The 23,096-nt window shown below is 40.7% G+C and overlaps 2 protein-coding genes across 2 annotated transcripts; one reads left to right on the plus strand and one right to left on the minus strand.

The window, feature by feature from the left end:
* Positions 1 to 10,139: 10,139 nt before the first annotated feature.
* LOC128601504 (uncharacterized) lies at positions 10,140 to 12,601 on the minus strand. The gene is made up of 6 exons (XM_053614768.1): positions 12,245 to 12,601; positions 11,814 to 12,146; positions 11,570 to 11,662; positions 11,345 to 11,446; positions 11,176 to 11,213; positions 10,140 to 11,046 (listed from the first exon to the last, which is right to left on the minus strand). The coding sequence occupies exons 1-6, from the start codon at positions 12,294 to 12,296 to the stop codon at positions 10,927 to 10,929; spliced, it is 738 nt and encodes a 245-aa protein (XP_053470743.1). The 5' UTR covers positions 12,297 to 12,601; the 3' UTR covers positions 10,140 to 10,926.
* A 2,782-nt stretch (positions 12,602 to 15,383) lies between these two features.
* Positions 15,384 to 22,738, plus strand: LOC128601509 (uncharacterized). The gene is made up of 6 exons (XM_053614772.1): positions 15,384 to 15,703; positions 15,802 to 16,143; positions 21,534 to 21,626; positions 21,750 to 21,848; positions 21,989 to 22,026; positions 22,203 to 22,738. Exons 1-6 carry the CDS (start codon positions 15,652 to 15,654, stop codon positions 22,239 to 22,241), a joined length of 663 nt encoding a protein of 220 aa, XP_053470747.1. The 5' UTR covers positions 15,384 to 15,651; the 3' UTR covers positions 22,242 to 22,738.
* The last annotated feature ends 358 nt before the right edge of the window (positions 22,739 to 23,096 follow it).

Genomic DNA, 23,096 nt, shown 5'->3' on the forward strand with positions numbered 1-23,096 from the left:
ATTTATAAAACATAAGACATTATAAGGAAGAAACATAATAATATTTTTTAACAAGGTCTGCCATTCAGCCCTCTTAAGTGTAAGAACATTATCAGTATTGTACGGCAGGTGGGACAGGAGTTAGCTTTCAGATGTCAGATGAAAAACAACTTTTTGAGTCACAGTGCCAAACTACTGCAGAATATTTTGATCCTTCTTTTTCAGCCTGAAGGACTGGCATTTATTTCATAGACAGATGGCACAGCCATATACTTGGTCAGAGGATTTAGGAATTTCTTTAAGAAAAGTTAATTGTTTTTGTTTTTTTATCATAGCTTCAGTTTGTATACTTACTTCAGCATCAATAAAGTCTAAACAAAGACTATAGATTTGTCTTTAGCACTGCTGAATATTGGCTCATTTCTACTTTGGAAACTTGAGGATACACACTTCCAGATTCAGGTGAGAGAGATTTCTGGTGTGTGTTAACACTGACAGGTGTGTAAACTCCACACACACTGAGGACACCACAGATTAGAAATAGGTTTAGAAGACGAGTGTATGACTGCGTGTACAACTCAATACTAATATTTCATTAGAGAGATACCAGCCGCTAGCAGCAAAAACAAAATGGTGGATGGGATAGTGGAGAAAAAATATCGGATATCGAATCCTGTAACTGATCGGGATTGGATTTTGGAAATCAAATGTATTTTTGGAACTGGAAATGTTTATTTGGAAATAGACTACAATGTATTTTCTTTTGTTAGGATTGAATTTATTCTATTTGTACTTTATTATATTTATAATGTAAATGATGTTGAACTGTGAAGTGCTTCAGTAAAAACAAACATATTATAAAGCTTAGTAGTTTTTAAAGAAAACAATATTGGATGAATATCACTATCGGAAACTGTCAATAAAAAATACCTTTCAATTAATTAAAAATTAAGGGAGGGAGGCAGGCTGGGGACAACTCAAAAAGTCTCTTTATTCTCTCTTTTGTTTACTTTCAATTTTTTGCAAACTGATTTTATTTCTCAAGACACACACACACACACACACACACACACACACACCCCTCTGTCCTGCTCAGCTCTCTCTCTCCTGGGGCTCTTTATCTGTGCCACCACTTATTGAAACGCAGAACCCTCGTTTGCCTAATTCTGCAAAGGTGTGTAATCCTTACTGTTCACCATCTCCAGCTCCGCCCTCCATTCACAAACTGGCACTCAACCACGCCCCCGCTTCCACATTCCCCCACCACTCAACTCAGGACGGGGACCGGATCTGGCACTCCCTTTTTAGTGAGGTCAGTCAGTGGGCTGGTGACATCCAAATAATTATTACAAACTGTCTCACCTCCTTTTCGGTCTTGTGTCTCAGGCAGGCCAGAATTGTTGCAGTCTTATCAATTTGGGGACACACCTGCCCATGGCCCAAGTGAAATCCCAGATACCATAATTCCATCCGTCCAATCGCATTCTTCTTTGGGTTTGCTGTGAGTCCCACCCATCTCAACGATATCAGGACAGCCCTCAGATTCGGCAGGTGTCGCTGCAAATCATTGCAATAAATAATAATAATGTCATCTAAATAGGCAGCGGCATAGGTAGCGTGAGGAAGGAGGATTCTGTCCATGAGTCACTGGAACATTGCTGGGGCTCCGAACAACCCAAAAGGAAGGGTCATGAACTGGTGCAACCCAAATATCCAACTATGTTGATTATTTTTCAGACCTCTCCTGGAGACTAGGATGTGGTAACACCTTCATAACACTTAAACATAAGAAAACAAAACAAACAAAATAATAGCTTATAAAGGAAAAATAAGTGTAGAACATAGTTATTGAGCATGCATGTTTCTTAATGGTGTAATGTGTCTCTGAGTGTCAGGTATCAGGGAAGGAACTCTGGACTCCAGTTCCCAGCAGCCACTGCACCACACTCATCAGTCACATGACCACCTGCACCTGTATTCACTTCCTGGTTAACGAGCACGCTTATATATAGTTACTGTTTGCACTGCTTCCTTGTGTCACGTTGTTGTACTATGCTTTTGTCTATGCTGCTGTATTTAGTTTTTGCCACAGTGTTTATGTTTGTTGTCGAGTCTTTTGTATTTTGTTTATTGGTTATTAAATGCTTGAAAATCCGCAATTGCATCCGTATCCAACTTCGTAATGTGACAGAACGTGAGACCGACAAATGGATGCAGCGGAATTGTTCAGGGTCCAGGAGTCCCGGTACAAGTGGGAGCCTTTTAACTGTTCTGGTACCATCTCCCACTCTCCCTCCCCTATTGTAGATCTAGTCCAGTGTACCAAGTCAACGGAGAATGTCAGTCAGCCTCCCTGCTCGTCTGAGGATGCCCCTCAGCCTTTCTGTTCAGCTGAGGACGCCGCTCAGTCGCCCTGTTTTGCTGAAGATATTGCTCCGCGTCCCGGCATGTCCGAGTGCTCCACTTTGTTCTCCTGTTTTGTAGAGGACGCTTCTCCGTCACCAGTATTTGATGAATACGTTGCTCCGCATCCTGACATGCCCAAGTGCGCCGCTCTGTTTGCCTGCATCGTGCTGAATGCCGAAGTGCTTTCCTGCTCCGCTGAGGACCTCGCCATGCTTTTCTGCTCCACTGAAGGTGTTGCTCTGCTATACTGCTCAGCTGAGGAAGCCTCTCTGCCATCCTGTCCGACTGAGGACGTCGCTCCGCCTTCCTGCTCGGCTGAGGACGTCGCTCCGCCTTCCTGCTCGGCTGAGGACGTCGCTCCGCCTTCCTGCTCGGCTGAGGACGTCGCTCTGCCTTCCTGCTCGGCTGAGGACGTCGCTCCGCCTTCATGTTCCGCTTAAGACATCGCACCTCTTTGCTACACTCCATATGTCACTCCGTCTTCCTGCTCCACAGAGTGCATCGTTTCCCCGTCGTGCTTCGCAGAGAGCATCGTTCTTCCCTTTGGCCTCGCGGAGAAGCTCGCTCCCCTCTCTGGCCTCGCAGAAATCTTGGCGCTTCCCTCTGGCCTTGCGGAGAACTTTGCTCCCCCTGCGAACCACGCGGAGAGCGGCACTCTCCCTTTTAGCATCATGGGGAACATCGCTTCCCCCTCAGGCTGCACCTTGAGCCTTGTTCCTCCCGCTGACGGATTGGAAATGGGTGACTCTACGCTCCCCAACACACACTGGCGCAAAATGCCCCAGTTTATTACACCACCTACAAATAATCCGGTTAGACTGCAGTGCTCAATCCCAAAGCCTTCTGCATTTGAGCTGAACTCCGAATAAGTTGGTCTATTTGCTGTTGCTGTCTAGCCATCACCTCCTTTAGCTCACTGAACTCTGATGACCTTCCAAGAGTGCCACTCCCAGACTGCGAATGCCCATGCACCCTATACTGTATGTTGTGAACGATCTGGACAGACTGGATATGTCCTCTTCATGAATTAGCATGTTGCTAGCATGACTTAGCATGTTTTAACACACTGTTAACATGAATTAGCTCCGTGCTAGCATGTTTAACATGCAGCTAGAATGTATTAGCGCGTTGCTAGCATGGTTTAGCACATCGATAGCATTAATTAGCACATTGCGAGTGAGCATTATTTAGCATTTTGTTAGTATGGATTAGCATGACCCTAGGATGAACGAGCATGTTGCTTGTATGAATAAGCACATTGCTACCATTAAGTAGCATGTTGCTAGCATGGATTAGCATGTTGTTAGAATGGATTAGCATATCAACAGCATGAACAAGCATGTTGCTAGTATGAATTAGCACATTGCTAGCATGAATTACCATGTTGCTAGCATGATTTAGCATGTTGCTAGCATGGATTAGCACGTACGAGCTTGTGAATTTCAGGTCGATGTCAGACAGCAGTAGGAGCACTGAGGACACAGATTTGTTATTTAATCATTCAAGGCACAATCTACCATTAAATAATCTCTCCATATTAATAACATGGTTTATAGAGGTTATTCATTACATGATTCAAATCTACCCAAAGTTGTGAGATTATACTTTAATTTATCCCAGTTCTTTCTCTGTTGTTATGTCCTTCAGGGTTAGCATGTTCGCCTCGCACCTCCAGGGTCGGAGGTTCGATTCCCACCGTGGAGTTTGCCTGTTGTCCCCATGCTGCGGGGGGTTTCCTCCGGGTACTCAAAAGACATCCCATGTCCAAAGTGTCTGTATTGTATGAATGTGTGTGTGATTGTGCCCTGCGATGGATTGGCACCCTGTCCAGGATCTGTCGTGCCTGATGCTCCCTGGAATAGGCTCCAGGTTTCTCCGTGACCCTGAAACGGATAAAGCAGTATAGAAGATGGATGGATGGGAACATATAGATCATGAGCTCTTAGTGCATCATACATTTTCAGAAGAAGCATGGAGTATTTAGAAATACTGACTGGGTTTATTGTACAAACACAAATGAACAATATAAAGAGAACTTACAAAGTTGATGGTCAGTGTCATGGACATAGGATGCGTGATGTTAAATCATCCCTGACGGTAAAAAGCCTTCTTCTGATGTTACAAGCCAACTATACACTCTTATACCTCTAAGCCTCTTTGAAATGTTTTGTGAACAGGAAACCAAATGGGAATGAAACAGTGTGTTTTATGGCAGGATTGACCTCCAGATAATTAACTCACCCTAAGGGACTGTATGTTAAGTTCCTGAGAATGAGTTGGTGGTAACAAGAGGCCAAATGTCTCCCATGCAAACAAGGGGGTGCCTGCATGTGTGTGTGTGTGTGTGTATGTGTGTGTGTGTGCGTGTGTGTGTGTGTGTTTAAGTGTGAACACTTAAGGGATGTGCTACTACATCTATGAAGAGACTTTGTCAAACCACAATGCTATTTCTGTTAAACTGAAACCATGTGAAGTGACAGAGCGCTGCGGCAGCCAGCAGATTTATTATTTATTTTTGTTATTTTTTATAGTTTTTATGTTATATAATATTCATATATTCTAATGTTTATGTTCACATAAACACAAAGACACAAATACGCATTAAAGCAGAAGTGTGTGTGTGTGTGTGTGTGTGTGTGTGTGTGTGTATACAGTATATCCTAAGAAAACACTTACCATAATATAACTTTTGATAAAACCTGGTCCTGATCTCTTTGGTGGTGGTTTGGACTACACGTAACAATACACCATATTTCTGGTCCTGAAGTAGTTGCTACGTGCTACAGAACCACCATCTTGATCAGAACCACTGGATTTATAAAAGTCTAACATCTCTTACAGCCCTGATAAAGAAAGAATCAAACCCTTTAGTTTATATCTCTCACTTTAAACCACAGTGCTGTTTCCATTAACACTGACACACACTCTCTGGTGTGAGATGGAAACTAGAGGACAAACGTCTCAAACCAAACACCAGCGTGAGGCCATTAAGGTTTTTACCACATCAAAGGTGCTGAAACTGCCGGACTCATAGACTGCAGCAGCACTTTGTCTAAACGTTTTGCATGCATAAGTCTAGACATGTTTTACAGCTTCATCATTTAATGATCATATAGTGTGAGAATATTCTTTAATTAATACGCTTTCTTTCTTGTTTTTAAAATGTTTTGTCTTTTAAAGTGGACAAGTCCTCACAGAGATCGAGCTCAGTCTCTAGCACAGTTTGTACATCAGATTTATCAGAGACATTATCATCAATGAGTTTCATCTCTTTTGTGTTTTAGCCTGAGATTGTAATATAAAGACATTTGGACAAAAATAAGTCCGTGTGAGCTGCTGGCTAAAACACTCATCTATCTGAGGCTTGAAACCACAATGCTATTTCTGTTAAACTGAAACCATGTGATGTGACAGAGCGCTGCTGCAGCCAGTAACACTTCTTCACATGCATTAAGAGCGTTTGGCTCAAATACTTGAGTCCACATTCAGAAATGATTCTGGGCTCGTTTGGGGGCGGGGATGAACATCACAGGTTTGCCTTCACATTGAAGAATTCCTTCTGAACCGTGGATCGATTGTGCAGTTCCATACATCACTTTTGTACACACAGGTTTGTAAAATGGTAGCCATTAGGTTCATCCTTTTCTTCTCAGGTGATGAAGTACAGCAGTTTTTGGAAGCACGGCATGTCATCATGCAGGAAAACCTGCAAAAGAGTCATTCTGATGTAAGAAGATTTTTAGCCATGGAGCCAAACTGCTCCAGTGCTGTGAAAGTACACCTCTCCCTTCCCACCTCACACTCTATAACAGTGGACTACATACAGTTTACCCCAATATGCAGGCAATACAAGGTGAAATAAAAACACACCCACTTTAATTCTGAAACAAGACAAGATAAACTTTATTTTTTAATGAAGGTTGACGGTGGATGGAAGTGCAGTAAAAGACGTTTATTGAGAGAGAGAGAGAGGCAGACAAATCCAAAACGGTTCCCCCGAAGTGCCAAAATACACTCCCTCCTCCGGGGGTCCTGGCCGGGAGACTGAGCGGCGTCCTCAGAGGAGCAGGAAGGCAGAGCATCGTCCTCCATCGACTCTGCAGGCTGAACTTGGTTGGCTGTGTCAGCAGACTCGGGTGTGAGCAGAACTTGATCGTCCGTGTCAGCAGACTCGGGCGTGAGCAGAACTTGGTTGTCCGTGTCAGCAGGCTCGGGCGTGGTCAGAACTTGGTTGGTCGGGACTTCGACTTCAGGCATGAGGAGATCTTGGTTGGTCATGACGTCGGTTTCAGACAGGAACGTGGCGTGGAAGGTCACATCGTCGACCTCGGCTATGAACGTGTCGTGAGAGGCCGTCTCGTCGACCTCTTACAGGAACTATGCTTGAGAGGCTGTCTCTTCGACCTCTGACAGGAACTCGGCTTGAAAGGTTGCCTCTTCGACCTTGGACACGAACTCGGCTTGAGAGGTCACCTCTTCGACCTCTGACAGGAACTCGGCTTGAGAGGTCGCCTCTTCGACCTCTGACAGGAACTCAGCTTGAGAGGTCACCTCTTCGACCTCGGACATGAACTCGGCATGGGAGGTCACCTTGTTGACCTCTAGCAGGAACTTGACTTTATGCTGGAGCTCTGTGGATGAGACGGCCTCGTGCGTCTCATGCTGGAGCTCTGGAGCCGATATTGCTACGTTGACCTCTTGCTGCAGCTTGGCAGGTGAGACCACCTCATAGGTCTTGAGCTGGGGCTCTGGGACCGAGGTCGCTACATTGACCTCCAGCTGGAGCTCAGCAGGTGAGACCACCTCGAGGATCTCAGGTTGAAACTCTGTGAATGAGACCGCCTTGTGCATCTCATGCTGGAGCTCTGAGGATGAGACCGCCTCATACGTCTCATGCGGGAGCTCTACAGGTGAGACCACCTTCTTGATGTCCGGCTGTAACTCTGGAGATGAGCTCACCATGCTGACCTCCGGCTGGAGCTTGGCAGGTGAGACCTCCTCGAGGGTCTCAGATTGAAACTCTGGGAATGAGACCGCCTTGTGCATCTCATGCTGGAGCTCTGAGGATGAGACCGCCTCATGCGTCTCATACGGGAGCTCTACAGGTGAGACCACCTTCTTTATGTCAAGCTGCAGCTCTGGAGATGAGCTCACCATGTTGACCTCCGGCTGGAGCTCAGCAGGTGAGACCACCTCGTGGGTCGGGCCATAAAACCGGGAAACCATGAACCCAAGCCACTGTCTCTTGTCCAGCTTGGGGTGCGCTAAGCTAGAGAAGTACATTTGGCTGTGGAGCAAGAACTGCCTCGGGTAGTCACACAATTCCACTGGGGAAACTGGACTGACATGAAAGGTGCCCAGACAGCCCCATGTACACTGCCGTGATGTGCTCCTTGCTCTCCTGCTGCATCCATGTTAAAGGCATAGTATTCTGTCATGTAATGGGCGTAATGAAGGATGAGGAGAGCAAGTGCAGTAAAAGACGTTTATTGAGAGAGAGAGAGGCAGACAAATCCAAAACGGTAATCCAAACCATGGTCTAATAACAGGCAAATGGTCAGGAGATATACAAACGGGCACAAACTGGGTGAGGCTGGAATCCAAAAATGATAAACAAGAAAGAAGGTCAATAACATGAATCAAAACGAGACAAGAACAACCACTTGGTTGTCATAGTAAGTCATAGTATTTGAACAGTCTCTTATATCCTGTGGTGTGAATGTGTGTGAGATTGGAAACAGGTGTGTGTGATTAGAATTCTGGAGAAGGTGAACATGTGTGTGTGTGAGAAGTGTAGTCCATGGTGGCCATGTTTGCAGGCCGCAGTGCAGGATGGGAAATGTAGTCACCGCTTTCCTCGTTACAGCAGGTCACTTAAACAAAAAAACAGATAGGAAAGAATAAATAGGAATAATTGGAAACAATAAATAGGAATAGAATTGAAAAAAAAATGTCTAAGAAAATATATACAATAGAAATAGAAAAATAAAAATAAAAGTAGGGAAAAATAATAATGGTAATATGTACACTATGAACATCTTAATGTATTTACTGATTAATACAAATATGAATATATACAGATGAGTAACACCTTGTTTATATACATAAATGGATAAATGGATTGTTGAGCAGTTGACAATAGAGGGTGAGCAACAAATAATAATAAATGAATAAATATTCATATTGAAGAATTATTTTGAATGTGTAGGTTGATGATACAAAACAACTAGCAGTGCTACATTATGTTGCTGTTGTATTAAAGAGACTGACTGACCCATGATAGACGCCAGCTTAGCTAACATCCTCCTCTCCCCCACCACCTCTTTTCTGTCCAGAGGGTAGACCAGGACAGAGCTAGCCCTCTTAACCAGTTTGTTAAGGTGTTTCCTGTCCCTCTCTGTGCTCCCAGCTCCCCAGGAAACTACTGCATAGAAGATAGCAGATGCTACCACAGTGTCCAGAAGAGAAAGGGAGTGAGCACTGTACCCTGCGGTGCTCCCATTCTGCTAATCACCACATCAGGCATACAGTCCTGGAACCTCACATACTGTGGTCTGTCAGTGCCATAGTTGGTGATCCATGCAGCCAGATGGTGGTCAACTCCAGCTCCCAAAAGCTTCCCCCTAAGTAGTGATGGCTGACTTGTATTGAAAGCACTGGAAAAATTAAAAAAAAAAAACATGACAGTCATGATGCTCCCAGTATTCTCCAGGTGTAGCAGTGGTCTGTGCATCGGATAAATAATTTGAAGCTCTAAGGACAAAGAACGTTCAGTTGGGAGTAAATGCTTTATCCTTGTCAGGGTCTCTACAGTGTAAAAATCTATTATATTGTGGGAAATAGACTAAAGTGATTAGAAAATATTGTGTACAGGTTCAGATAAAACATTAACTGAGTAAGAGTAGGATTGGTCAGAATTCCTTCAAAAGTCAGCAGGATTGGAATAAAAAACAAATACTTGTAGTTCAACTATTTCACTTTCCTGTGATGTCAGTGTGATAATAGGGTTTATCAGTGACATAGAAAATCATCTTGTATGACTGAATCTCCCTCCTCAGTTCTTTAAACACTTTAACAAGTTCAGTGCAGCTGAAAGTGCTGATGTAGTGCTGCGTCATTTCCCATCACGACTATTTGTAGACTACATACAGCCGTTTTTACTGAGACTTTACATTTCATTACAGCTACTGGACCAATCAAATCAGTTCACAGCTTCAAACCATCCAATCAGGGGAGACTCTGAACCTGGTTTTCTACTGAAACCACAAGTTCTCCATCACCGTTACAGTCGGAGGAGGTTGTTTCATCTCCTTAGCTTTAACATCAATTAGTAAAAATAAAACTATCATTATCTTACATTACAATCACTGCTGCAACTTTGTTGTTCTCAGTGTCCACTCCCTTCTCTCAGAAATGTGACCTCCTTCTGGATTTGTCTGGGGGTAACTTCAATCCAGCCTTGGCTATGCGTGACTCCACCATAAATACCGTAAATACCTTAAAAGCTTAACCTCACACTGGTGTTTGGTTTGAGATGTTTGTCCTCTAGTTTCCATCTCACACCAGAGAACACGTGTGATCATTAATGAAACAACAAAACTGCTTAAAGTGTGAAATAGAAACTAGAGCATCTGATTCTGTCTTCATCAGGGCTCTAAGTGATGCTACAACTCAACAGTGGACTGAACTGAAAGATGTGTTTATTAATTATAAACTATACAGAAATTTTAACAAATGTGAAAAAAAATGAATCCAATCTATGCTCATGAACATCACTCACATAAGTTTCTGAATATAATCAGGGAGGACTATTAGGTACATCGATAATGGACTTTAACAAAATGATGACACACACAGTGTAATATGGCATTTGTGGAATTTATTAAGGAGGCACAATGTAAATTGTGTAAAAACATTAAGATAAGGAAAACCTCGACACTTCATCAGTCATCAATATACATTTCTAATGAAATTGAATATTTATTGCCTGGAGATTAATTTCAGGTTAAACAGTGGAATCTCATCAGTAATGCAGTAAACACTCGTCTTTATACTCAGCCCTCTTAAAGGTCCTCAGTATTTCTGGAAAATTGTTCAAATGTATAAAAGTTTTACATTTACAGATGTACTGACTACTAAATGTTCAGATAATCTACATTAATTACGATATTCACCAGATTTATCCTCTTTATAAAACTCCTATGTTTCAAAGCAAAATAAATTAAAAACAAAAGTTAAAGCAAGATGTGAACCATGAGCCGTTCTTTAATACTTTAACCTTCAGAATCAAACAAAATGTTCTTTTACATTCTAGAAATCATGTGCAAGAGAAAATGCTGAGAAAAAATCCCAAATATAAGACTTTCATTCAAGAAAGAAAGAAAAAAAAAACAGCAGGGTGTAGGATTTTGATCAGCAAAATCAGTGGATGAATGATTTGAGAAGCAAATCAGTGGATTAATGATGTTAGGAGTCACCATGGAAACAGCAATAACACTTACATTTTGGTTGTGTTTCAAGTCTGAAGTCATTTGTCTTTATCTATTTTATTTTAACTTGTGCATAAACGTCTTCATGGCTCTTGTCTCTGGATGTTCTGGAGGATGAAGGTTTCTTAGCAAAACTCACAGCTGCATAGTTCAAGACATCTTCATCATCAGCCTGATAAAGAATAAGAGCCATTATTGTGTAAATAACTGTCTATTCGAATTCTCTGTGCATTGTGGATTGTAGGTCAGATGTGGATTTATTTAACAGAATAGAATCACAATTAATAGAAGACTGGATTACCTGATTGGTGGGAGTTTGATGGTTTCTTGATGAAGCACCTGAACAATAATACACATAAGTAAAGTTTAAATGTAGAAAGGATTCACATTTTGGTGACAAATTTATACAGTAACTCTATAAATAATAATAATAATAATAATAATAATAATAATAATAAAAGTAAACAAACCTTTTCTCTGATTTTTATATAAAACTCCAAGCAGAACCACGTTTACAATGAGAGATACAAATAACAGAGACATTGTTAAGGCAATAATCCAAAAGTTGTCTCCTGAAATGATGAAAATGAACAACTTGTATAAATATTGGATGATTTATTAACAGGAAAAGGTTTTAACTACAGAAAATTCTGTTATGGAAAGTGAAAGGAAGTTTATTTGATCAAAACTCTTACCTTTTTGAGGGCTGCAGTTTGAATCCTGGCGTGTAACAGAATCTGTGTTGTTGTTAACCGTTCCAGGTGTAGGAGAGTGTTTCATCTCTTCACCTTTACAAATACATTGGAAAAGCAGCAAATAAACAGAAATGATACTAAATATGAATAATGTGAAATATTCAACATTTAATGCATATGTACACATAATTCTGGTTAAAGTGTTGATCTGGAATTAGCAGGTTATCAGAGTAAAACTGTTTACCTTCAAATTGCAGACGTGTTCCAGATGTGAACTTTAGTGCAGTTACCTCCACTTCTCCACAGAAATAGTCTCCTGCATCATCTTCTCTCGTTCCGATAATATTGAGATAAAACTTTTGGTCATTTTCAGTAATACTGAAGTGGCTATCTTTAAATTCATCAACAACTGTGTAACTTTGCCCGTAACGTCTTACAAAATACTGAGGCACTTTTCCAAAACTGTATTTGTACAAAAGTACATTTTTTTTGTCCTTGCTCATGTTACACTCCATAGTTACATTTTCTCCACGCTTTACTGTTTTCACATGAAGCTCCTTGATGTCAGAAGTTTTTACTGTAAAAAAGTGTTTAATATTTAATGTTTAATGTCAGTAAATGATTTAAATATGAAATTTTACTATTTTAAATGAAAGTTTTCAAAATGTTACTCACCAGCTGTGCAGAGAGAAAAAAGAGAGTAAAGCGCGACAAAGAGTGTGATCATCGTTCCTGTTTAGACAAAGTGATAGTGAGGTAATGAACTTGTGAGTTCAGTAGAAAAGCAGGTCCAGACTCACGCCTGATTGGATGTTTTGAAGCTGTGGACTGATTTGATTGGTCCATTAGCTGTAATGAGATGTGAAGCTCACAGTGAATTCTTGTCTATTCTGATGCTGTGATGAGTCACATGACTTTACAGATATGATATACTGGAGCTCGATCAGTCCTGTGTGCTGGAACCTCTCTGATAGAAGAAGTTTAATGAAGTGCTTTTAGGTCAGCAGATCTAACAACCCCAAAGAGGAATAAAGTGTAATCCCGCTGTGGGGGAGGGGGACGCAGTACAGTTTCAGTATGGTCCTTTCACAAATCATTTGTCTAAGGTAGAACCTGGAGTGAGCGTATATACGGGGTTTTACGGTAATCATCAGACACTTGGGGGGTAAAGCTCATCTGTATTATTTAAGATGTAGACACTAGAAAGGTTTTCATGCAAATTAAACACATCAGCATCACGGCGTGGTCCGGGGGTCACTGTGTGGAGGAGGTGAACTTACTGGATAGCTGAGTGAGGTATCCAGTGAGACCAGTACACTTCCAGTTTCAAGTTTGGTGATGTTGGGGAAAGGGTTGTTATTGTCAGTGGAGGAGACAGAAGGCCTTATTGATAAATAAAACCACACTTTGCTAGGACTGGAGCAACGTTACTGTAATGAGCTCACCCTTGTGCTGCGAGTGTTTGTACTGAGAACATTGAAAAATACACACGTCTCATGTCGGCCTCCGTGGATAAAATCTTCTTACACCAGAACAGCTCCTCGTTTGCAGGTTTTCCTCCATGATGACATGCTGCTTGAGTGCTGGAACCAAATGAAACTGATAAAAACAATAAAAGGATGAACCTCCAGCAGAGCTGCATACGCATAAGTCAGGTATGGAATTGCAGAAGTGATCCATGGCTCAGAATTAATTCCTCTGTGTGACAGCAAACCTGTGATTATAAGCCCCGCCCACAAACAAGCCTAGAAGCAGTCATGAGAGTGGACTTGAGTGTTCAGTCCAAGTGTGAGAACGCTCTTAACACATTTGTAGAAGTGTTACTGGCTGCAGCAGCGCTCTCTCACATCATGCAGTTGTTTCAGTTGAACAGAAATAGCATTGTGGTTTCTGAGTTTCTGAGACTGAGTGTTTTAATCAGCAGCTCACACTGACTTCTTTTGGGTCACTTCAACAGTCCAAATGTCTTCATGTTAGAATCTCAGGCTAAAACACAAAAGAGCTGGAGTTCATTCATAAAAATGTCTCTAAAAATATCATGTAGAATGTCGAGAGCACTATTTATTCAAACTGTGCTAGAGACTGTGCTCTATCTGTGTGAGGCCTGTTATCCACCCTAAAGGACATAACAACAGAGACAGAACTGGGATTAATTCAAGTATAATCTCACACCTTTGGGTAGATTTGAATCATGTAATGATTAACCTGTATAAAACATGTCCAAAATTATTTATTCAGAACGTTTAGACAAAGTGCTGCTGCAGTCTATGAGTCCGGGAGTTTCAGCACCTTTGATGTGGTAAAACCCTTAATGGCCTCACGCTGGTGTTTGGTTTGAGACGTTTGTCCTCTAGTTTCCATCTCACACCAGAGAGAGTGTGTCAGTGTTAATGGAAACAGCACTGTGGTTTAAAGTGAGAGATATAAACTAAAGAGTTTGATTCTTTCTTTATCAGGGCTGTAAGAGATGTTAGACTTTTATAAATCCAGTGGTTCTGATCAAGATGGTGGTTCTGTAGCACGCAGCAGCTACTAAAGGACCAGAAATATGGTGCATTGTTACGTGTAGTCCAAACCACCACCAAAGAGATCAGGACCAGGTTTTATCAAAAGTTATATTATAAGTGTTTTTTTAGGATATGCTGTACACACACACACTGTACACACACACACACACACACACACACACACACACAATACACTCACACACACGATGGCACCCCCTTGTTTGCATGGGAGACATTTGGCCTCTTGTTACCACCAACTCATTCTCAGGAACTTATCATACAGTTCCTTAGGGTGAGTTAATTATCTGGAGGTCAATCCTGCCATAAAACACACTGTTTCATTCCCATTTGGTTTCCTGGTCACAAAACATTTCAAAGAGGCTTATAGGTATAAGAGTGTATAGTTGGCTTGTAACATCACTTGGCTGGTAACATCAGAAAAAGGCTTTTTACCAACAGAGATGATTTAACATCACGCATTCTATGTCCAAGATGCTGACCATCAACTTTGTAAGTTCTCTTTGTTTCTGTTCTCTGTATATTGTTAATTTGTGTTTGTACAATAAACCCAATCAGTATTTCTATTTCTAAGTACTCCGTGGTTCTTCTGAAAAAGTATGATGCACTAAGAGCTCATGATCTATATGATCCCATCCATCCATCTTCTACACCGCTTTGTCCTTTTCAGGGTCACAGGGAAACCTGGAGCCTATCCAAGGGAGCATCGGGCATGAGGCGGGGTACACCCTGGACAGGGTGCCAATCCATCGCAGGGCACAATCACACACACATTCATACACTACGGACACTTTGTACATGCCAATCAGCCTACCATGTATGCCTTTGGAGTACCTGGAGGAAACCCCCGCAGCACAGGAACAACATGCAAATGCCGCACACAGAATCAAACCCCTGACGCTGGAGGTGTGAGGCGACCATGCTAACCACTAAGCCACAGTGCGCCCTCTATATGTTCCCATTCAAATCCCATTCATATATTTATGTGCTCTATCTGTGCGAGGCCTGTTATCCACCTAAAGGACATAACAACAGAGAAAGACCTGGGATTAATTAAAGTATAATCTCACACCTTTGGGTAGATTTGAATCATGTAATGATTAACCTGTATAAACCATGTTATTAATATGGAAAGATTTCAATAAATCACTTTATATCACAGAAAAACAGAAATCTGGTCATTGTGATAAATGTGGTCCCCCAGAGACTGTAGAGCTTGTGATGATAAATTGTATGGGATATGAACGAGAAAGACTCCAGCGCAGAGAAGAATTAAAAACTCTCGGTATCAATTGCTTGACATTCTGAATAAATCCTCAAAAAGTATATAAAGTTATTTTAAATGAATTAAAAGAATAATAGAATATAATGTTAAGTTAGGTTTGTTCATTTTTGCCTTCTGCATCAACGCTTCACTCTCCATCCCAGTAGGTGGTGGAAATGCATCACAAGTTGTCCATAAAGCCCCCAAAAAAGAAAGAAAGAGGAATCTGGACCTGGTTTTCTACTGAACTCACAAGTTCATTACCTCACTATCACTTTGTCTAAACAGGAACGATGATCACACTCTTTGTCGCGCTTTACTCTCTTTTTTCTCTCTGCACAGCTGGTGAGTAACATTTTGAAAACTTTCATTTAAAATAGTCAAATTTCATATTTAAATCATTTACTGACATTAAACATTAAATATTAAACACTTTTTTACAGTAAAAACTTCTGACATCAAGGAGCTTCATGTGAAAACAGTAAAGCGTGGAGAAGATGTAACTATGGAGTGTAACATGAGCAAGGACAAAAACAAAAATAATTTAGCTTGGTACAGACAGAGTTTTGGAAAAGTGCCTCAGTATTTTGTAAGACGTTACGGGACTAATAGCTACAGATTTGATGATGAATTTAAAGATAGCCGCTTCAGTATGACTGTAAATGACCAGAAGTTTGATCTCAACATTATCGGAACGAGAGAAGATGATGGAGGAGAATATTTCTGTGGAGAAGTGGAGGGAGCTACAATAAAGTTCACATCTGGAACACGTCTGCAATTTGAAGGTAAACAGTTTTACTCTGATAACCTGCTAATTCCATATCAACACTTTAACCAGAATTATGTGTACATATGCATTAAATGTTGAATATTTCACATTATTCATATTTAGTATCATTTCTGTTTATTTGCTGCTTTTCCAATTTATTCGGCTCCGGATCCAAAACAGTGCTATTTTTTGATCTTAGTCCGAGTTTTAATGCCCCGGTGTCCGGGTCTACCATTACCACACACCGCTAAAGTACACAAATCATCCAAGCTACGCGATCTCGGCTTGTTGCGCAGACCAGGCCTCCAGGCCTCGGTGTCGCCTGATGTCGCCTGACATCCGACTCCAGCAGACGACGCGGTGTGAGTTTAGAGCCTGCTGCGTCTGTGTTTTCACGGAGACGAGGCTCAGAGACAGAGCTCCAGACGCCGCCATTCAGCTGGACGGACTCGCGCCTCGTTCCGTGCTGACAGTAGAGATGTAACGGTATGAACATTTCAGATCACGATTATCGTGACCAGAACTATCACAGTTATCAGTGTTATCACGGTATTGTTGAAATGTGCTGAAAAATGTACAAAAAGTACTGATACACACTCTGAAATCGTTTAAACAGGTTTAATATTTGACTATATATATATATAAATAAGAATGCTTTCTGTGAAGGCTTAGAAAAGGCCATCTCCTACCCCTCATCCTCACCACATTCTACAGAGGGGCGATCGAGAGCATCCTCAGCAGCTCCATCACTGCCTGGTTTGAAAATTGTAGTGTCTTGTATCAAAAGACCCTGCAGCGGATAGTGCTACCGCAGCTCCGCCCCCACTGTCGTTTTACCTTTTTATAGTAATAAAAACCATTTAGTTTAGTTAGAGAACGGACGCCACAATTAAAAACCGAACGCGTCTGCTCAATTCAGCATGAGCCGAACGAGTCCGAGTCTCAGCACAGATCAGCAGGAGTCCTCTTGGAAGGCTGGAAATTCTCCCAAGCGCTGTCACCACCTTCCGCCATGTTTTCACTCTCAGAAAACAACCGTGTTGCGTGCTGCGCCTGCGTCAGACTCATGCTGGGTGTGTGGACAGCATTTACACTGAGATTTACAAATCACGTAATAAAATCACGGTTTTAATGATAATTAAATGCGACACTGTAAAACTAACCGTCTGGGAACTTTATCTTGAAACCGGTAACCGTTTCATCCCTAGCCTACAGAAATGCAGCTCTGTTCAGGTCCTCCTGAGAGGTTCGTATTTACGAGTTGGGATTTCCTATTACAACGTCAGGTGCGTTCAAGGTTTTGGTTAAATTCCAGAAATAAGGTCTGTGGTTTACACTATCTCCAGATATTTTCACATTTTATTCTACAACATAAAATACATCAGTAATACCACACTTATGATTTTATTAATCTTTTACGAATCTTGAAAAAGGCAGTTGCTACCAATTGGCTCAATGGGTCTAAGGAGGTTGTCGGAGACATTAAACGTCATCACGCAGAACAGGAAAACTCATCTGCTACAGCCTTGTGTTTATGCTCATGCTCTTGCAAACTATTCCAACTCAAATTTTTCAACTTGTAGATGAATGACTGAGCTTGAATCACATTATCAAGTTCACTGATGACACAACTGTGGTGGGTCTCCTCATCAGGAATGTCGAGTCAGCATGCAGCGAGAAGGTGCAGCAGCTAAAACACTGGTGCAGAGCTAACAACAAAACAAAAATGTTTATCAACTTCAGGAGACCACGGAGTGACCACTCTCTGCTGAACATTGACAGCTCTTCCGTGTAGATCAAGAGCACCAAATTCCTTGGTGTTCACCTGGCAGAGAACCTCACCTGGTCCTTCAACATTGGCTCCATAGCCAAGAAGCCTAGCAGCATGTCTGCTTCCTAAGAAGGCTTAGAAAAGCCCATCTCCCACCCCTCATCCTCAACACATTCTACAGAGGGGCGATCGAGAGCATCCTGAGCAGCTTCATCACTGCCTGGTTTGAAAATTGTACTGTCTTGGATCAAAAGACCCTGTAGCAGATAGTGAAGACAGCTGAGAAGATCATTGGGGTCTCTCTTCCCTCTACCATAGACATTTACACCACACGCTGCATCCGCAAAGCCACAGCATTGTGGATGACCACACACACTCCTCACACACTCTTCACCCACCTGCCATCTGGAAAAATATATAGAAACACTCGGGCCTAACACAGCTGGCTAGTGATAAAGTTGCTACCAAGGCTACCATATCAACATTGAAAGGCACTGTTGGGGAAATGGAGCACGCTCTCTCCGGTTGCACCGATGACATAGGTCACATGAAGTCTACTATCTAGTCTCTCACTGCAACCGTGACTCAATTAGAGAATAAATGTGAGGATTTGGAGTCAAGGTCATGGCGCAGTGGCGTTAGGATGGTGGGAGTTCCAGAGAGCCCTGACACCTGTACAACTGATGCTGTAGCGGCCTTGTTAAAAGAGGCGTTTGGTCTGGAGAAGGAGCCGGTTTTTTGGACCGGTCCCACCGGACCCTTCAGCCGAAGCCCAAACCTGGTGAACGACCACGGGCTATTGTGTGCAGATTCCACTATCACAGTGACTGTGTTGACATTTTACGCCGTGCGAGAGAGATCCAGCGGATTAAAGTGAGGGATTTGACCATCTCCGTTTTCCCTGACTACACAGCCAAGACAGCCCGGGCTGCATTTAATGATGTTTGGCATCAACTTCGTGGTATTGAGGGCGCTCGCTATGGAATACTTCACCCAGCTTGGCTTCGCATTACATATAACGGTGTTCAGAAGGACTTTATTTCAGCAGAGGAAGCAGGAGACTATGTTAAACTCTTGATATGGGGGTGAACTGCATCATCTACACAGCGGAGTCTTTTTCGCTCTTCTTTTATTTTTATTTTTTGCACTCAGCCTTCCAGCTCTACAGAATTCAGATTTTTATTGAAGATATTGTCGTTACATTACTCCACCTAGATTTTGTGGACTTACTCCTCTTAAAATTTACTCCTGTGTTAATGTGCTTCTCTGTTTTGATGCTCTGACTGGGTTAGAGTTTCTGTTTATTTAATTGTATTTGTGTTATCTCCTTGGCTTTACGTGCTACACTGTTATATTATTTGTTACAAGTCTTTAAAAGGTAAGGACATTACATTCATTATTGTGTGCAGACTGTTTCTCAGTCTTGGTAATTTTGTTGGTTAGCCCAGTTTACTCTCCGAGTTGTTTTCACATTGTGGACAACGTTCGGTTTCTGTAGGATACACTGCTGTCTCATTTGTTTATGGAGACTTTGGGTGTGGGAGTTTGGAGGATTGTGAGAGTAAGCAGAACATGCCAATGCTTTGAAGGATGTAATGTAATTTAATTGCGAATCTGTTTTTAGAGGAATTAAACCTAACATGGTGAACAAATTATATTATAGAATTCAGGCAGTTTTACTGGGGTTATCTCATACAGTGTAGCAAGTAATACTCTGGAAAGACCTCTGTAATATCACAGTCTAAAACTGGATTTTAAGAGAAGCAAATTAGTAAATGAATCACATGTAAATGGAAAAAAGAAAAAGAAAAAAAGAAACACTCGGGCCCTCACGGCCCAATTGTGTAACAGTTTCTTCCCCCAAGCGATTAGATTCCTCATCACCCAGAGTCGGGACTGACAACACACATACACTCATACTCTACTGAACAACACTCCACTCCCTTTGCAGTTTTTGTACTTCTCTTTTTTAAATTGTGGCTAAAACACCACGCACAAAATACTGTATTGATCTACCTGCACTCTTGCTGCTAACACTGTATTTATCATAGTAAATACTTAGTGTCATAGTATGTTATGTTTACATTTACAGCATTTTATTATTATTATTTTATTGTTATATCTTTTTCACTACCTGTTAGACATGATGAAACAGACTATCCAAAGTTACTATGTGATCAGAAAGATTAATTTTAGCTGCTTGTGGTCCTAGTATAAGTACTTCTGTCTTCTCCGAATTAAGTAAAAGGAAGATAAAAATCCAGTGTCTAATCTTCTTTACACAATCCTCAACTTTATTAAGCTGCTGTCTGTTGTCTAGTTTTGCTGAAACATAAAGCTGCGTATCATCAGCATAACAGTGGAAGATAACTCCATGTTTACAGATAATTTGACCTAGAGGTAGCATATATAGAGTGAAAAGCAGTGGGCCTAAAACAGAACCTTGTGGAACACCAAATTTAACCTCTGTATGCGTGGCGAAGTTGCCATTTATATCTACGTACTTATAACGATTGCTCTAATAAGACCTGAGCCAGGAGAGGACTGTTCCCTTAATGCCAACAACATTTTCTAATCTATCAAGGAGAATAGTATGATCTATAGTATCAAAAGCTGCACTAAGGTCAAGTAACACAAGCAGCGAGACACAACCCTGATCAGAGGTCAGTAAAAGGTCTCTGTGCTATGATGAGGTATAAATCCTGACTGATACATTTCATGAATGTTGTTCCTGTGTAAGTACGAGCATAGCTGCTGTGTACAACCTTTTCTAAGATCTTGGAGGTGAAGGGGAGATTTGATATTGGTCTATAACTGGACAGTTGAGAGGGGTCAAGGTCAGGTTTTTTAATCAGGGGTTTAATAACTGCTAATTTAAATTATTTAGGTACATAGCCAGCGTTAAGGGGAGGGTTGATTATTTGTAGAAGATTACTTCTGGAATGATCTGTTTGAAGGTCTAATATTGCTATATTATTATCTACAGTGTTAGTTATAAGACTGTCTGCTTTTAAATTAATAGTCTGATTTTTTTTTGTTTAATTTTCAATTTTGCCAATGAAAATATTCATGCAATCTTCACTGCTATAAAATGATTGTGTTCCTGTTTCTGCTGTGGTTTTAATCCTAGTTAATTTTGCTTCAGTATTGAATAAGAATCTAGGATTATTTCTGTTATCTTCAATCAGGGTCGTGAGAGAGACTGTTCTAGCAGCACTAAGAGATGTTCTGTAGTTCAGGAGGTTCTCCTTCCATGCTGTTTGAAATAATAACAATTTGGTTTGATGCCGTTTACGTTCTAATTTTCTATTTTTCTAAAGTTGTGCATTTTCATCATTTCAGGAGGCAACAATTATTTGCCTTAATCTCCAATATAATATCTGTTATTGTAATCATAGATCAGTTGGAGTTTTATGTAAAAATCAAAGAAAAGGTTTGTTTACTTTTATTGTTGTTGTTGTTGTTGTTGTTGTTGTTGTTCATAGTGTTACTGTATAAATGTGTCACCAAAATGTGAATCCTTTCTACATTTAAACTTTTATTGTTCAGTTGCTTCAAGCCATCACAATATTTCACATTATTCATATTTAGTATCATTGCTGTTTATTTGCTGCTTTTCCAATGTATTTGTAAAGGTGAAGAGATGAAACACTCTCCTACACCTGGAACGGTTAACATCAACACAGATTCTGTTACACGCCAGGATTCAAACTGCAGCCATGGAAAAGGTAAGAGTTTTGATCAAATAAACTTCCTTTCACTTTCTATAACAGAATTTCCTGTAGTTAAAACCTTTTCCTGTTAATAAATCATCCAATATTTATACAAGTTGTTCCTTTTCATCATTTCAGGAGACAACTTTTGGATTATTGTCCTAATGACCTCCATTATAATATCTCTTATTGTAATCGTGTTTCTGCTTGGAGTTTTATATAAAAATCAGAGAAAAGGTTTGTTTACTTTTATTATTATTATTATTATTATTATTATTATTATTATTATTATTATTTATAGAGTTACTGTATAAATTTGTCACCAAAATGTGAATCCTTTCTACATTTAAACTTTACTTATGTGTATTGTTGTTCAGGTGCTTCATCAGGAAACCATCAAACTCCCACCAATCAGGTAATCCAGTCTTCTATTAATTGTGATTCTATTCTGTTAAATAAATCCACATCTGACCTACAATCCACAATGCACAGAGAATTCTAATAGACAACTATTTACACAATATGAATGTAATAATTATTTTTAGTCTTTTAATCCGCTCTGGTTTATAAACGGTTCTTGTTCTTTATCAGACTGATGCTGGCTTGATGTCTGGAACCGTTCTGCCTTGAGTTTTGCTAAGAAACCTTCATCCACCTGAACATCCAGAGAGAAGATCCATGAAGATGTTTATGCACAAGTTAAAATAAAACGTCTAATTATTTACTCAGACACACTCACTTGTAGAAAAATGTGTCATATTTTAATCAGATAAAAGCTTTTTTATTGCTGTAAGTTTTATCTTCTTTTTCACCTTCTTAATGTACTAATTTGCCTTACTTGATGGATTTTCTGCTTCACAATTTACTTAAACATTTGTTTTTGTGGACCGCTGTTCATGAATATTATAATTACTTTATATTAGCTAAAACATTTTTATCTCCAGTACATCTGTAAATGTAATACATGTTCCACTTTTTTCAGAAATACTAAGTGTCTTTAAGTGCAAGAGGGTTGAGTATAAAGACAAGTGTTTACTGCATTACTGATGAGATTCCACTGTTTAACCTGAAATTAATGTCCAGACATGAAATATTAAATCAGATTAAAAATGCATATTGATGACTGACGAAGTGCCAAAGAATCCTTTACTTTATTTTATTATTTTACATCATTTACATCGTGATTCGTTAACAAATTCCTCAAATGCCACTGTGTGACATCATTTTGTTAATTTCTGGTGTGTTTCTATATTAAAATCAGGAACAGTAAATGGTAAAATGGTGCACTTATATAGCGCTTTTATCCAAAGCGCTTTACACTGTGTCTCATTCACCCATTCACACACCAATTGTAGCAGAGCTGCCATGCAAGGTGCTAACTTGCCATCGGGAGCAACTTGGGGTTCAGTGTCTTCCCCAAGGACACTTCAGCATGTGGAGTCACGTAGGCCAGGAATCGAACCACCAATCCTACGATTAGTGGAC

Source organism: Ictalurus furcatus, chromosome 25 (genome assembly GCF_023375685.1).
Source record: "Ictalurus furcatus strain D&B chromosome 25, Billie_1.0, whole genome shotgun sequence".
Taxonomy (NCBI): Eukaryota; Metazoa; Chordata; class Actinopteri; order Siluriformes; family Ictaluridae; genus Ictalurus; species Ictalurus furcatus.